The sequence below is a fragment of the Rhinoraja longicauda genome, chromosome 2 (genome assembly GCF_053455715.1).
Source record: "Rhinoraja longicauda isolate Sanriku21f chromosome 2, sRhiLon1.1, whole genome shotgun sequence".
In the NCBI taxonomy this organism is placed as follows: Eukaryota; Metazoa; Chordata; class Chondrichthyes; order Rajiformes; family Arhynchobatidae; genus Rhinoraja; species Rhinoraja longicauda.
The window spans coordinates 116,302,486-116,319,964 of NC_135954.1; the positions used below are offsets into that span (position 1 = coordinate 116,302,486).

Here is a 17,479-nt window from a genome sequence, read left to right on the forward strand (position 1 = left end):
ACCACTGTGTCTATTTGAATTGGATTCATGCTTCTGTACCACGTCAGGCAGCATTGGTCATTTTTGTGACTGTCAAGGGTTTTTAACTAATGAATTCACCAATTCAAATTTTCTTGGCTCTAAGTATAAAGTTAAATGTCTTTTCAATTATACTGTGGATATAGTAGAGTTCTATTGTTTCCAAATGCCTTTTTAAAATAAAACAAATAGAGACACAGCTCGTGGAGGTGAAATTAAAATGAACAGAGAAAGCAAAGAAGACCAGTTCATTAAATATGACCAATTGGCCTGATACAGATAGAGTGGATCTCTAGTGCAAATATCCAATCAGTGACATCCAAAGTTTAATGATCACGAAGCAGCAATTTTTCAAGAAATAGTTATAAATGTCAACTGTCAACTTATCCAAGAAGTTGAACAAAAATAACTGTTTGCAAACATTTTATATACAAAGAAATGGCAGAGTTGTGAACACTGCCCAGTCTAGCACACAGTATCTGCTTCCTAAAATGGCCTTGAAATTTACCCATGACCTGCTACGGTTTTTAGGGTCGAGTGGTCTGTTTTTGCTTCATTCTATTATATTTGCTTCAGACTGATGTCGGGAGTGGGTGGTACAGAGAAAAAATGTAGTCGGAGACGGTAAGATTGGTGGGAGAACTGGGAAGGGAGAGGGAAAGCATGGGTTACTTGAAATGAGAGGTCAATGTTCATACCACTGGGGTGTAAGCTGCCCACGTGAAAATATGAGGTGTTGTTCCTCCAGTTTGTGCTGTGCCTCACTCACTCTGACAATGCACTGACTCCCATAGCTATCTAGATCACACTTCTTCCAACCCTGCTTATCCCTTACTTCCAATTCCTCCGTCTATGCCGCATCTCTGCCCAGGATGAGGTTTTCCAGACCAGGTCATTGGAGATGTCCTCATTCTTTAGGAGTCGGTGGTTCCCCTCTTCCATTACAGATGAGGCTCTCACTAGGGCCTCCTCGATATCCCGCAGCTCCGCTCTTGCTCCCCCTCTTCCCATTCGTAACAAGGACAGAGTTCTCCTTGTCCTCACCTTCCACCCCATCAGCCTTTCGCCACCTCGAATTGGAACCTACTACTGGCCACATCTTCCCATCTCCACCGCTTTCCACAGAGACAGTTCCCTGCGCAATTCCCTGGTCAACTCGTCCCTTCCCACCCAAACCACCCCCTCCCCAAGTACTTTCCCCTGCAACCGCAGGAGATGCAGCACCTGTCCCTTTAACTCCCCCCTCCACTCCGTCCAAGGACCCCGATGGTCTTTTCAGGTGAGGCAGAGGTTCACCTGCACGTCCTCCAACCTCATTTACTGTATCCGCTGTTCCAGGTGTCAACACCTGTATATTGTTGAGACCAAGCGCAGGCTCGGCGAACGTATCGCCAAACCTCCGCTCAGTCCGTCTCAACCAACCTGATCTCCTGGTGGCTCAGCACTTCAACTCCCCCTCCCATTCCCAATCTGATCTTTCTGTCCTGGACATCCTCCATTGTCAGAGTGAGGCCCAGTGCAAATTGGAGGAACAGCACCTCATATTTTGCTTGGGTACGTTACAGCCCAGCGGTATGAACATTGACTTCTCTAACTTCAGATAGTCCCTGCTTTCCCTCTCTATCCCCTCCCACTTCCCAGTTCTCCCACCAATCTTATTGTCCCCGACTACATTCTATCTCTGTCCTGCCCCTCCCCTGACATCAGTCTGAAGAAGGGTCTCGACCCGAAACGTCACCCATTCCTTCGCTCCGGAGATGCTGCCTGACCTGCTGAGTTACTCCAGCGTTTTGTGTCTATCAGAATGATGCCTGGATCACACAGTCTTAACTATAAGGAGACATTGTTTCAATCGACAATAGACAATAGACAATAGGTGCAGGAGGAGGCCATTCGGCCCTTTGAGCCAGCACCGCCATTCAATGTGATCATGGCTGATCACTCTCAATCAGTACCCCGTTCCTGCTTTCTCCCCAAACGCCCTGACTCCGCTATCCTTAAGAGCTCTATCTAGCTCTCTCTTGAATGTATTCAGAGAATTGGCCTCCACTGCCCTCTGAGGCAGAGAAATCCACAGATTCACAACTCTCTGACTAAAAAAGTTTTTCCTCATCTCTGTTCTAAATGGCCTACCCCTTATTCTTAAAATGTGGCCCCTGGTTCTGGACTCCCCCAACATTGGGAACATGTTTCCTGCCTCTAACATGTCCAACCCCTTAATAATCTTATAGTTTTCGATAAGGTCCCCTCTCATCCTTCTAAATTCCAGTGTATACAAACCTAGTCGCTCCAGTCTTTCAACATATGACAGTCCCAAAGACGTACAGGTATGTAGGTTAATTGGCTGGGTAAATGTAAAAAATTGTCCCTAGTGGGTGTAGGATAGTGTTAATGTACGGGGATCGCTGGGCGGCACGGACTTGGAGGGCCGAAAAGGCCTGTTTCCGGCTGTATATATATGATATGATGATATGATGATAGTCCCGCCATTCCGGGAATTAACCTAGTAAACCTACGCTGCACGCCCTCAATAGCAAGAATATCCTTCCTCAAATTTGGAGACCAAAACTGCACGCAGTACGCCAGGTGCGGTCTCACTAGGGCCCTGTACAACTGCAGAAGGACCTCTTTGCTCCTATACTCAACTCCTCTTGTTATGAAGGCCAATATTCCATTGGCTTTCTTCACTGCCCACTGTACCTGCATGCTTCCTTTCAGTGACTGATGCACTAGGACACCCAGATCTTGTTATACGTCCCCTTTTCCTAACTTGACACCATTCAGATAATATTCTGCCTTCCTATTCTTACCACCAAAGTGGATAACCTCACACTTATCCACATTAAACTGCATCTGCCATGCATCCGCCCACTCACACCACCTGTCCATGTCACCCTGCAACCTCATAGCATCTTCCTCACAGTTCACACTGCCACCTAGCTTTGTATCATCGGCAAATTTGCTAATGGTACTTTTAATCCCTTCATCCAAGTCATTGATGTATATTGTAAATAGCTGCGGTCCCAACACCGAACCTTGTGGTACCCCACTAGTCACTGCCTGCCATTCTGAAAGGGACCCATTTATCCCCACTCTTTGCTTTCTGTCTGTCAACCAACTTTCTATCATTGTCAGTACCCTACCTCCAATACCATGTGCTCTAATTTTGCCCGACATTCTCCTATGTGGGACCTTGTTGAAGGCTTTCTGAAAGTCGAGGTACACCACATCCACCGGCTCTCCCCTGTCAATTTTCCTAGTTACATCCTCAAAAAATTCCAGTAGATTAGTCAAGCACGATTTCCCCTTCGTAAATCCATGCTGACTCGGAACGACCCTGTTACTGCGATCCAAATGCTCCGCAATTTCGTCTTTTATAATTGACTCCAGCATCTTCCCCACCATTGATGTCAGACTAACTGGTCTATAATTTCACGTTTTCTCTCTCCCTCCTTTCTTGAAAAGTGGGATAACATTAGCTACCCTCCAATCCACAGGAACTGACCCGGAATCTATAGAGCATTGGAAAATAATTACTAATGCGTCCACAATTTCTAGAGCCACCTCCTTAAGCACCCTGGGATGCAGACCATCAGGTCCTGGGGATTTATCAGCCTTGAGTCCCATCAGTCTACCCAAAACGTATTCCTGCCTAATGTGGATTTCCTCCAGTTCCTCTGTCACCCTAGGATCTCTGGCCACTAGATCATCTGGGAGATTGTGTGTATCCTCCTCAGTGAAGACAGATCCAAAGTAACGGTTTAACTCTTCTGCCATTTCCTTGTTCCCCATAATAAATTCCCCTGCTTCTGTCTTCAAGGAACCCACATTTGCCTTGACTATTTTTTCCTCTTCACATACCTAAAAAAGCTTTTACTATCCTCCTTTATATTATTGGCTAGTTTACCCTCGTACCTCATCTTTTCTCCCCGTATTGCCTTTTTAGTTAACTTCTGTTGCTCTTTAAAAGAGTCCCAATCCTCTGGCTTCCCACTCTTCTTTGCTATGTTATACTTCTTCCCTTTTATTTATATGCTGTCCTTGACTTCCCTTGTCAGCCACGGGTGCCTCTTACTCCCCTTGGAATCTTTCCTCCTCTTTGGGATAAATTGATCCTGCAACCTCTGCATTATTCCCAGGAATACCTGCCATTGCTGTCCCTCCGTCTTCCCTGCTAGGGCCTCCTTCCACTCAATTCTGGCCAGCTCCCGCCTCATGCCTCTGTAATCCCCTTTGCTATACTGTAATACTGACACCTCCGATTTTCCCTTCTCCCTCTCCATTTGTAGAGTAAAACTTATCATATTGTGGTCACTGCCTCCTAATGGCTCATTTACCTCGAGTCCCCTTATCAGGTCAGGTTCATTACATAACACTAAATCCAGAATTGCCTTCTCCCTGGTAGGCTCCAGTACAAGCTGTTCTAAGAATCCATCTCGGAGGCACTCTACAAACTCTCTTTCCTGGGGTCCATTTCCAACCTGATTTTCCCAGTCTACCTGCATGTTGAAATCTCCCATACCACCGTAGCATTACATTTGTGACACGCCAATTTTAGCTCCTGATTCAACTTGCACCCTATGTCGAGGTTACTGTTTGGGGGCCTGTAGATGACTCCCATTAGGGTCTTTTTACCCTTACAATTCCTTATCTCTATCCATACTGATTCTACATCTCCTGATTCTATGTCACCCCTTGCAAGGGAGTGAATATCATTCCTTACCAACAGAGTGACCCCGCCCCCTCTCCCCACCTGCCTGTTTTTTCTATACGTTGTGTACCCCTGAATATTCAGCTCCCAGCCCTGGTCCTCTTGTAACCATGTCTCAGTGATTCCCACAACATCATACTTTCCTCTGGAGTTTCAGAGGCTGAGAGGAGATCTGATAGAAGTGTATAAAATGATGAGAGGCATAGATGGGGTTGACACTCGCACTCTTGCTCGCAGAAGTGGAAATGTCAAAGACGAGAGGGCATAGCTTTCAGATGAGAGAAGCAAAGTTTAAAGGAGAGGTGCAGGCCATGTTTTTGCACTGAGGGTGGTGAGTACCTGCAATGTGCTGCTGGGGGTAGTAGCGGAGGCGATATCATGGGGGTATTTCAGAGCATTTTGAATAGACACATGGAATGGAGGAATATGGATCTTGTACGAGCAGAGATTAGTTTGACATGTTCGACATGGACATTGTGGACTGAAGGGCCTGTGGTCTGTCACTGTTGGTGCCTCTTCCTCAGACTGTGGGGGAGGAGGTAATGGGTGAGAATGTGGGGTGGGGAGGGGGGTGGTCAGCTGAAGATACTATCCCCACCCCCAGAGTGGGGGTGACACTGAGTAAGGGGGTGTGACTACTGTCCCCACCCCCAGGTGACCCAGGGTGGGGGTGACAGTGGGCAAGGGGGTGTGACTACTATCCCCACCCCCAGGTGTCCCAGGGTGGGGGTGACAGTGGGCAAGGGGGTGTGACTACTATCCCCACCCCCCAGGTGACCCAGGGTGGGGGTGACAGTGGGCAAGGGGGTGTGACTACTATCCCCACCCCCCAGGTGACCCAGGGTGGGGGTGACAGTGGGCAAGGGGGGTGTGACTACTGTCCCCACCCCCAGAGTGGGGTGACACTGAGTAAGGGGGTGTGACTACTGTCCCCACCCCCCAGGTGACCCAGGGTGGGGGTGACACTGAGTAAGGGGGTGTAACTGTACTGTTCTCACCCCCCATATGTTCCAGAGTGGGATGACACTGAGTAAGGGGGGTGTGACTACTATCCCCACCCCCAGGTGTACCAGAGTGGGATGACACTGAGTAAGGGGGGTGTAACTGTACTGTTCTCACCCCCCAGGTGTACCAGGACAACGTGTACGCGGCTGGCTGCCAGTTCCACTCCTTCAAGAAGGTGCTGTTTGAGATGGGCCCGGCGTACTCTGATGTGGTCGAGCTCGCCTCCTTCCACTCAGTCTCCAAGTGCTACATGGGAGAGTGAGTATCTCCAGGGGCACAGTGACCCCTGACCCTCGACCCTCACCCCACACCGGCACACTCCGGATCTGACCCCCCCCCCCCCTCCATTGAACCAGTGCACACGTCCCTCCTTGCCGAAAACACCGTGGGACCCTCTCAACCAGCCTTCCCCTCACGCTTCACCCCCACCCCTCCATCCCACTGCTCACCCCTGCCCTCTCTCCCTGCACATTCTCCCCACCGGTCTAACTTGTCAGCATAGATGTTGTGGGCTGAGGGGTTGCCTGTTGTTCTGTGTTCCATGTTCTGTGTGAGGTGTTGCGTGTTCTGTGACGTGTTCTATGCTCCAAGTTCCATGACGGATTCCACTCTGATCTACTCTAAATGTTCCGTGTTCTATGATGTTTCTGTGTTCCGTGTTCTGATCTATTCCATAATATGTGTTCTATGTTCTGTGACGTGTTCTATGTTCCAGGTTCCGTGTTCTGATCTATTCCATGACGACAGGCCAGTGAGCTGAACATCTGTAGTTGGAAAGTTACTTGCATTCCGAGGGATAGGCTATTCAGACATTTAGATTGGCAAGGGTTGATTAGGGATATTTACGTGGAAGGTCGTGTCTCACAAATTACAAATCAAAAAGGTCGATGAGGGCAGAGCTGTAGATGTATATATAGACCAGCAAAGCATTCGACAAGGTTCCACATGGGAGGCTGCTCTGGAAGGTTAGATCGCGTGGGATCCAAGGAGAGATAGCTGAATGGACAGCAAATTGGCTCCATGGAAGGAAGCAGAGGGTGATGGTGGAAGGTTGCTTCTCGGACTGGAGGCCTGTGACTAGTGGTGTGCCTCAGGGTTCAGTGCTGGGCCCGTTACTGTTTGTCATCTACATCAATGATTTAGATGAGAACAAGATTAAACCTCATTGAACCTGCAAGATTAGCAAGTTTGCAGATGATGCAGAAGTGGGTGGATTTGCAGATAGTGAAGTTGCGCATGAAAAATTGCAGCAGGATCTGGATCGATTGACCAGGTGGGCTGAGGAATGGTTATGAAATTTAATACAGAAATGTGAGGTGGTGCATTTTAGGAAGTCTAACATGGGCAGGACCTACATAGTGAATGGAAGGGCTGTGGGGTATGGTGTAGACCAGAGGGAACTTGCAGTTGTTGGCACATTGGTCTTCATCAGTCAGAGTATTGAGTTTAGACGTTGGGAGGCTATGTTGCAGTGGTATAAGACGTTGGTGAATCCGCATTTAGAGTAATGTGTTCAGTTCCAGGCACCCTGTTAAAGGAAAGATGTTGTCAAGCTGGAAAGGGTACAGAGAAGATTTACGAGGATGTTGCCAGGACTAGAGGGTCCGAGCTACAGGGGGAGGTTGAGTGGGCTGGGATTCTATTCCTTCGAGCATAGGGTTGATCTTATAGAGATGTATAAGATCATGAAATGCACAATCTCCTGCCGAGAATACGTGAATCAAGCACCAGAGGACATAGGTTTAAGGTGAAGTGGAAAAGATTTAATAGGAATCTGAATGGTAACTTTTTCACATAAATGGTGGTAGATGTATGGAACAAGCTGCCAGAGGATGTAGTTGAGGCTGGGACTATCCCAACATTTAAGACAGGTACATGGATAGGACAGGTTTGGAGGGATATGGACCAAATGCTGGCAGGTGGGACTAGTGTAGCTGGGACATGTTGGCCGGTGTGGGCAAGTTGGGCCGAAGGGCCTGTTTCTGCGCTGTATGACTCTGTCTCTATGTTCTTTGTTAGGTGTTCCGTGTTCTAATCTACTTCATGGTCTATGTGATGTGTTCCATGTTGTGTGATGTGTTCCATGTTGTGTGATGTGTTCCATGTTGTGTGATGTGTTCCATGTTGTGTGATGTGTTCCATGTTGTGTGATGTGTTCCATGTTGTGTGATGTGGTCCATGTTGTGTGATGTGTTCCATGTTGTGTGATGTGTTCCATGTTGTGTGATGTGTTCCATGTTGTGTGATGTGTTCCATGTTGTGTGATGTGTTCCATGTTGTGTGATGTGGTCCATGTTGTGTGAAGTGTTCCATGTTGTGTGACGTGGTCCATGTTGTGTGATGTGTTCCATGTTGTGTGATGTGGTCCATGTTGCGTGACGTGGTCCATGTTGCGTGATGTGGTCCATGTTGCGTGATGTGGTCCATGTTGCGTGATGTGGTCCATGTTGCGTGATGTGGTCCATATTGCGTGATGTGGTCCATGTTGCATGATGTGTTCTATGGTCCAGGTTCTGTGGTGTGTTCTGTATTTCATGTTCAGATTTATTCCATGTTCTGTGTTAGGATTCTATATTATGTGTTCCATGTTCTGTGTTAGGTTTCCATGTTGTGTGTTCCATGTTCCATGTTCCGTGACGTGTTCTCAGTTGCAAGTTGTATGATGTGTGCCGTGTTCCACGCTCTGACGTGTTGCGGTCTTGGCAGGTGCGGTTATCGTGGGGGATACGTGGAGTACGTGAACCTGGACCCTGGTGTGAAGGCGGAGCTGGTGAAGCTGGTGTCAGTGCGACTCTGCCCCCCTGTCAGCGGGCAGGCCGTGATGGGCATCATCACCGACCCTCCCCAGCCCCACGAACCCTCACACCACACCTTCCTGGAGGTCAGGGACCTGCCGACAGATGGATGGGGGGGGAGGGGGAAGGGTTGTGGAGCGGAGTTGATGGGATGGGAGTGGGGTTGGGGAGGAGGAGGGGGACGGGTTGTGGAGGGGAGGGGAGTGGGGAGGTGTGGGGAACGGGAGGATTATGGATGGAGGAGGGGGAAGGAGATGGAGAGGGGAGTGGGGAAGGTGGCAGGGTTGTGGAGGCGGGTGGGTGAGTATGTGGAGAGGCTTAGGGGGTTAAGGGTTGCTGGGGAGGAGGGGATGTGCTGGGGAGGAGGAGGGGTGGGGTAGGAGGGGAAAGGGTTTGGGGTTTGGTGTGGGGGAAGAGGAGGGGAGGTATGGGTGGGTGGGAGGAGGGGAGGAATGGGTGGGGGTAGAGGAAGGAAGGTATGGGTGGGGGGTAGAGGAGGGGAGGTATGGGTGGGGGGTAGAGGAGGTGGGTATGGGTGGGGGGTAGAGGAGGTGGGTATGGGTGGGGGATAGAGGAGGGCAGGTATGGGTGGGGGGGTAGAGGAGGGGGGTATGGGTGAGGGGTAGAGGAAGTGGGTATGGGTGGGGGGTAGAGGAGGTGGGTATGGGTAGGGGGAAGTGGATGAGGAGGTATGGGTGGGGGGAGGTATGGGTGGGGGTAAAGGAGGGGAGGTATGGGTGGGGGGTAGAGGAGGTGGGTATGGGTGGGGGGTAGAGGAAGTGGGTATGGGTGGGTGGTAGAGGGGGGGTAGAGGAGGGGGCTATGGGTGGGGGGTAGAGGAGGTGGGTATGGGTAGGGGGTATAGGAGGGGACTATGGGTGGGGGGTAGAGGAGGGGAGGTATGGGTAGGGGGAAGTGGATGAGGAGGTATGGGTGGGGGGAGGTATGGGTGGGGGTAAAGGAGGGGAGGTATGGGTGGGGGGTAGAGGAGGGGGGTATGGGTGGGGGGGATAGAGGAGGGCCGGTATGGGTGGGGGGGTAGAGGAGGGGGGTATGGGTGAGGGGTAGAGGAAGTGGGTATGGGTGGGTGGTAGAGGGGGGGGTAGAGGAGGGGGCTATGGGTGGGGGGTAGAGGAGGTGGGTATGGGTAGGGGGTATAGGAGGGGACTATGGGTGGGGGGTAGAGGAGGGGAGGTATGGGTAGGGGGAAGTGGATGAGGAGGTATGGGTGGGGGGAGGTATGGGTGGGGGGAGGTATGGGTGGGGGTAAAGGAGGGGAGGTATGGGTGGGGGGTAGAGGAGGTGGGTATGGAGGGGGGTAGAGGAGGGGGGTATGGAGGGGGTAGAGGAGGGGGGTATGGGTGGGGGGTAGAGGAGGTGGGTATGGGTGGGGGGTAGAGGAGGGGCGTATGGGAGTGGGGTAGATGAGGGGTATGGGTGTGGGGTAGAGTAGGGGGGTATGGGAGGGGGGGTAGATGAGGGGGGTATGGGTGGGGGGTATAGGGGGACAAGGGAGGGGGGGTAGATGAGGGGGGTATGGCTGGGGAGTAGAGGAGGAGGGTATGGGAGGGGGGTAGATGAGGGGGTATGGGTGGGGGGTAGATGAGGGGGTTATGGGTGGGGGGTAGAGGAGGAGGGTATGGGGGGGGTAGATGAGGGGGGTATGGGTGGGGGGGTAGAGGATGGGGGGTATGGGTGGGGTTAGAGGAGGGTCGGGTGTGCAGGAGGGGGAGTACAGGAGAGGAGGCTGGGAGAGGGAGTGGGTGAGGACAGGTTGGGAGTGGGGGTGATGTGTGTACACCATTTCCTGGGCATGTCTGACTGTGTCACACAACCACTGTACAGCCTTCGGCCCAAGGTGTCCACAATAACCTCTCGACACTAACCCCAGCTGCCCACATTAGACCCATGACCCTCATTGCCTTGTCTGTTGAGGTGTCTGTCCAGACCTGACTTGAGGACTGACCATACATGATTGAGCTCCCCACACTGCAGGAAGGGTGCTGTAACTGTGGGGAGGGAGAGTCAGCACGCTGTCTGTCGCCTGTGTTGAAGGACTGTATTTCAGGGCTGGACAGGCTGGGCGTGTGTCCATGGAGGGAGGGAGGCTGGGGGTTGGCCTGGTAGAGAGAGGTGCAGCAAGTCATGAGGGGCAGGGATAAGGTGGCTTGTCATAGTCCTTTCCCCAGGGTAGAGGAGTCTACGACTAGAGGGCACAGGTTGAAGGCGAGAGTACAGAGATAAACAGGATCCAAGGGGTGTTCATTTTCTTCCAAGATTGTGGCTGATTTCTGGAATTCTCTGCCAGGAGGGATGGTGGAGTCGGCTACAATCAGAGGCATTTGGAGTAAGTGAGGCAGAGGGGGACACGGTGCTAATGTGGGCAAGTGGTATTAGCGTAGTTCTGCTTAGCGATATCGGGGGATACAGGCCCTTCGGCCCACTGAGTCTGTGCTGCCACCCGTACACTGATTCTGTTCTACACACGGTGGACAATACACAGAAGTCGATTAACCTACAAACCTGTTTATTCACAAAATGCTGGAGTAACTCAGCAGGTCAGGCAGCATCTCGGGAGAGAAAGAAAGGGTGATGTTTCGGATCGAGACCCTTCTTCAGACTGATGTCAGGGGGGCAGGACGGATCCTTCCTTTGTCCCGCCCCCCTGACATCAGTCTGAAGAAGGGTCTCGACCCGAAACGTCACCCATTCCTTCTCTCCCGAGATGCTGCCTGACCTGCTGAGTTACTCCAGCATTTTGTGAATAAATCGATTTGTACCAGCATCTGCAGTTATTTTCTTATATCTCTTAACCTACAAACCTGAATGTCTTTGGCGTGTGGGAGAAAACCGGAGCACCCGGAGAAAACCCACGCGGTCACAGGGAGGACGTACAAACTCCGTACAGACAGCAAACGTAGTCAGGATCGAGCAAGGGTGTGCGGCAACTCTACCGCCACGCCACTGTGGGGCTAGTGTGGGCAGAAGGGTCGGCATTGATGTGTTTGTGTGATGCACTGCTCTGCTGGAGGCGTGAGAGTGGTTTGGGTGTGAGGTGACCTTCCCTGGCCTGGGAGGCTTGTGTGTTGTGTGGCCCCTGACTCTCCCCTCACTCCCTCACTCCCCAGGAGAGGCGGCAGGTGCTAGGTGCGCTGGCGGAGAGAGCTCGGCTGACGGAGGAGATGTTCCTTGGTGTGCCTGGCATCCGCTGTAACCCCGTGCAGGGAGCGATGTACTCGTTCCCCCGCATCGACATCCCGCCCAGGGCCATTGCGGCCGCTCAGGTAACGCCAGCACGGCACGGCACGGCACGGCACGGCACGGCACGGCACGGCCACAGGCCGGGCAGGGACAGGTACAGGCCGGGGACACGGACCCCCCCCCACGCTGCAGACACGGGCACGCCAGCACGGCACACTCACACACTGGTGTCATGGGCATGGATACGCTGTGTACATGGACATACCAGGGGCATGGGTGGGCTGGGCACATGGACATACCAGGGGCACGGGTGGGTTGGGTACACGGACACGCTGGGGGCATGGATACAGACAGTGAGGACAGGCAGAATGATCACCCTGTGGTTAGTAACACGGAGACGGGCAACACACAGGGATATCAATAAATAACGACAGTGGACTCAGCACCTACCCACCAGTCCCTGTGAAACCACTGTTCACGGGGCTCCAGTCTGAAGTAGAAACCTCCCATCCTCCAGCCAAGTGTGAATGCAGTTGCCTTGCTCTTGGAAACAGAAAACAGGTGCAGGAGGAGGCCATTCAGCCCTTCGAGCCAGCACCGCCATTCATTGTGATCATGGCTGATCCTCCCCAATCAATACCCCGTGCCTGCCTTCTCTCCATATCCCTTGGTTCCACTAGCCCCTAGAACTCTATCTAACTCTCTCTTAAATCCATCCAGAGATTTGGCCTCCACTGCCCTCTGTGGCAGAGAATTCCACAAATTCACGATTCTCTGGATGAAAAAGTTTTTTCTCATCTCAGTTTTAAATGGCCTCCCCTTTATTCTAAGACTGTGGCCCCTGGTTCTGGACTCGCCCAACATTGGGAATTTTTTTCCTGCATCTAGCTTATCCAGTCCTTTTATCATTTTATATGTTTCATAAGATCCCCTCTCATCGTTCTAAACTCCAGTGAATACAAGTCTAGTCTTTATAATCTTTCCTCATATGTCAGTCCCGCCATCCCAGGGATCAATCTCGTGAACCTACGCTGCACTGCCTCAATTACAAGGATGCCCTTCCTCAAATTAGGAGACCAAAACTGTACACAATACTCCAGACGTGGTCTTACCAGGGCCCTATACAACTGCAGAAGAACCTAGTTACTCCTATATTGAAATCCTCTCGTTATGAAGGCCAACATGCCATTAGTTTTCTTCACTGCCTGCTGTACCTGCACGCCAACCTTCAGTGACTGGTGTACAAGGACACCCAGGTCTCGCTGCACTTCCCCCTTACCTCAACTCCATTGAGATAATAATCTGCCTCCTTGTTTCTGCCGCCAAAGTGGATAACCTCACATTTATCTATATTATACTGCATATGGCACGCATCTGCCCACTCACTCAACCTGTCCAGGTCACCCTGCATGCCACGTGGTCTAACCCTCCACACCAGCCGACCATGTGGCACCTTGTCAAAGTTCTTCTTAATGTCCATCTAGACAACGTCTACCGCCCTGCCTCGTCAATCTTGGTCACCGCATCAAAAATACTCAATAGGGTTGGTGAGACATAATCTTCCATTCACAAAACCATGCTACACGCCCTTGCCTTTCTGAATGGTCTCTCACAGTCCTGTCCAATGTCCCATCCACTACTGATTCAGTTTAGTTTTAGAGATACAGTGCGGAAACAGGCCCTTCGGCCCACCGGGTCCGCACTGACCAGCGATCCCCGAACATTAATACTATCCGACACACACGAGGGACAATTTACACATACACCAAGCCAATTAACCTACAAACCTGCACGTCTTTGGAGTGTGGGAGAAAACCCACGCAGGACACGGGGAGAAGGTACATAGCCGGGATGGAACCCGGGTCTCCGGCGCTGTAAGGCAGCAACTCTACCGCTGCGCCATCATGACCGCCTGATAAAGACACAGAGAGAGCTGCAGTAACTCAGAGGGTCAGGCATCTGTGGAGAACATGGATAGGACGTTTCTGATGAAGACCCATCTTCAGATCCACCTCTGATGTTGGCCTTTGTTAAACAGAGGCACAACATTCCTCCAATCCTCCAAACCCTCACCCGTGGGTAGACAGGTGATACATATCACTGCCATGGCCCCACATTTCCCTCCCACAACATCCCAGGGTCTGGTCCCAGGGTTCCTCTACCTTAATGTGTTGTTGGAGCTGCAATAGACAATAGAGGAGGCCATTCGGCCCTTCGAGCCATTCAATATGATCATGGCTGATCATTCTCAATCAGTACCCCGTTCCTGCCTTCTCCCCATACCCCCTGACTCCGCTATCCTTAAGAGCTCTATCTAGCTCTCTCTTGAATGCATTCAGAGAATTGGCCTCCACTGCCTTCTGAGTCACAGAATTCCACAGATTCACAACTCTCTGACTGAAAACGTTTTTCCTCATCTCAGTTCTAAATGGCCGACCCCTTATTCTTAAACTGTGGCCCCTTGTTCTGGACTCCCCCAACATTGGGAACATGTTTCCTGCCTCTAACGTGTCCAACCCCTTAATAATCTTATACGTTTCGATAAGATCTCCTCACATCCTTCTAAATTCCAGTGTATACAAGCCTAGTCACTCCAGTCTTTCAACATATGATAGTCCCGCCATTCCGGGAATTAACTTAGTAAACCTACGCTGCATGCCCTCAATAGCAAGAATGTCCTTCCTCAAATTTGGAGACCAAAACTGCACACAATACTCCAGGTGCGGTCTCACTAGGGCCCCGTACAATTGCAGAAGGACCTTTTTGCTCCTATACTCAACTCCTCTTTTTATGAAGGCCAACATTCCATTGGCTTTCTTCACTGCCTGCTGAACCTGCATGATTCCTTTCAGTGACTGATGCACTAGGACACCCAGATCTCGTTGTATGTCCCTTGTTCCTAACTTGACACCATTCAGATAATACTCTGCCTTCCTATTCTTACCATGCACTCACACAACCTGTCCAAGTCACCCTGCAACCTCATAGCATCTTCCTCACAGTTCACACTACCACCCAGCTTTGTATCATCTGCAAATTTGCTAATGGTACTTTTAATCCCTTCATCCAAGTCATTAATGTATATTGTAAATAGCTGCGGTCCCAGCACCGAGCCTTGCGGTACCCCACTAGTTACTGCCCGCCATTCTGAAAGGGACCCATTTATCCCCACTCTTTGCTTTCTGTCTGTCAACCAATTTTCTATCCATGTCAGTACCCTACCTCCAATACCATGTGCTATAATTTTGCCCACTAATCTCCTATGTGGAACCTTGTCAAAGGCTTTCTGAAAGTCAAGGTACACCACATCCACCGGCTCTGCCCTGTCAATTTTCCTAGTTACATCCTCAAAGAATTCCAGAAGATTAGTCAAGCATGATTTTCCCTTCGTAAATCCATGCTGACTCGGAACGATCCTGTTACTACTATCCAAATGCTCCGCAATTTCGTCTTTTATAATTGGCTCCAGCATCTTCCCCACCACTGATGTCAGACTAACTGGTCTATAATTTCCCGTTTTCTCTCTCCCACCTTTCTTAAAAAGTGGGACAACATTAGCTACCCTCCAATCCACAGGAACTGATCCTGAATCTATAGAACATTGGAAAATGATCACCAATGCGTCCACAATTTCTAGCGCCACCTCCTTAAGTACCCTGGGATGCAGACCATCAGGCCCTGGGGATTTATCAGCCTTCAGTCCCATCAGTCTACCCAACACCATTTCCTGCCTAATGTGGATTTCCTTCAGTTCCTCCGTCACCCTAGGATCTCTGGCCACTGGAACATCTGGGAGATTGCTTGTATCTTCCTTAGTGAAGACAGATCCAAAGTACCGGTTCAACTCGTCTGCCATTTCCTTGTTTCCCGTAATAAATTCCCCTGCTTCTGTCTTCAAGGGACCCACATTTGACTATTTTTTCCCTCTTTACATACCTAAAAAAGCTTTTACTATCCTCCTTTATATTATTGGCTAGTTTACCCTCGTACCTCATCTTTTCTCCCCGTATTGCCTTCTTAGTCATCTTCTGTTGCTCTTTAAAAGAGTCCCAATCCTCTGGCTTCCCACTCTTCTTTGCTCTGTTGTACTTCTGCTCTTTTATTTTTATGCTGTCCTTGATGGATAGAACGGCAGAGTAGGCCGAGCGGAGGCCGGTGCTGACTGTTGCTCTCTCCCTCAGGCGGCAGGACAGGCCCCGGACATGTTCTTCTGCATGAAGCTGCTGGAGGAGACGGGCATCTGTGTGGTACCGGGCAGTGGCTTTGGCCAGCTAGAGGGGACCCATCACTTCAGGTATGGGAGAGCAGTCTCACCTGCGGTGCCATGATCCCTCAGCACCGCTCCTCCTCCACAATACCCCCTCCCTCAGTACCCCCTCCTTCAGTACCCCCTCCCTCAGTGCCCCCCTCCCTCAGTACCCCCTCCCTCAGTGCCCCCCTCCCTCAGTACCCCACTCCCTCAGTACCCCACTCAGTACCCCCTCCCTCAGTGCCCCCCTCCCTCAGTGCCCCCCTCCCTCAGTACCCCACTCAGTACCCCCCTCCCTCAGTGCCCCCCTCCCTCAGTGCCCCCCTCCCTCAGTACCCCCGCCCTCAGTGCCCCCCTCCCTCAGTGCCCCCTCCCTCATTGCCCCCCTCCCTCAGTGCCCCCCTCCCTCAGTACCCCACTCCCTCAGTGCCCCACTCCCTCAGTACCCCACTCACTCAGCACCGCCCCTTCCTCTGTACCGCCCCTCCAGTGTGCCCCCCCCTTCTGTACTGCCGCTCCAGTGTGGCCCCCGTATACCATCCCTCGACAGTGCGGCCCCCCCTTCTGTACTGGCTCTCCAGTGTGGCCCCCGTATACCATCCCTCGACAGTGCGGACCCCCTTCTGTACCGTCCCACTGAATCAGTGCCCTCTAACTCATGTCCCTTGCCCCTTCTCTCCACAGAATGACTATCTTGCCCCAGACGGAGAAGCTGAAAGTCCTTCTCACCAAACTCAAGTGCTTCTACCTGGACTTCGTAGCGCAGTACTCCTAGATCCTCATTCAGGGCAGGTAGAGGGGCAAGCCCAGGGTGCTGGCACCAGCAACATGGGGTGTCAATGGGCACCAGGGCTGGTCATCAATGCCCCCAGTAGGTCAGGCAACTGGGTCGGAGGGGGGGGGGGGGGAGAGGTGCGTTCAAGGTTAATGGAGACAGGGAGTCTGTGCAATTTCAAAGCTGTATCAGTGCAATAGCAGGGTTCAGAGGCTATATCTCTGCCCTCTGACCCTGGTCACCTTGTGTGGCACCTAAGTCCTGGGAGAGTCTTTGCACCCACCTCGTCAACCCCCCCCGCCACCGCCTGCCTGACCTGAACTTGCCACCGTGGAGCCGCCAATAAACAGACACATGTTGAAAGCTCACGTGTCGGTGAAAGTGTGTTTGATTGAAAGCCAAGAGGGGCAAAACAGAACAGCGCAAAAACAGGCCTTTCGGCCCACAATGTCCTTGCCAGACGTGATGCCATGTTAAGACAATAGACAATCGGTGTAGGGGGAGGCCATTCGGCCCTTCGAGCCAGCACCACCATTCAATGTGATCATCCACAATCAGTACCCCCTTCCTGCCTTCTCCCCATACCCCTTGACTTATCCTTAAGAGCTCTCTTAAAACAATCTCCTCTGCCTGAATGAGACCCTTCCGTTCCCTGCATATCCATGAACATATCTGAAAGCCTCTGAAATCCCACTCTCATATCTCCCTCCACTACCACCCCTGGC

The 17,479-nt window shown here is 51.5% G+C and overlaps 1 protein-coding gene across 1 annotated transcript in view; it reads left to right on the forward strand.

The window, feature by feature from the left end:
* The window catches only part of LOC144607546 (alanine aminotransferase 2-like), a 47,748-nt gene extending 30,631 nt beyond the window's left edge, over positions 1-17,117 (forward strand). The window contains exons 6-10 of the mRNA XM_078424444.1: positions 5,824-5,992; positions 8,441-8,615; positions 11,658-11,813; positions 15,912-16,024; positions 16,664-17,117. Of these exons, the coding sequence (XP_078280570.1) occupies positions 5,824-5,992; positions 8,441-8,615; positions 11,658-11,813; positions 15,912-16,024; positions 16,664-16,754 (704 nt within the window). The 3' untranslated portion in view covers positions 16,755-17,117. The remainder of the gene's footprint in view (positions 1-5,823; positions 5,993-8,440; positions 8,616-11,657; positions 11,814-15,911; positions 16,025-16,663) is intronic.
* The last annotated feature ends 362 nt before the right edge of the window (positions 17,118-17,479 follow it).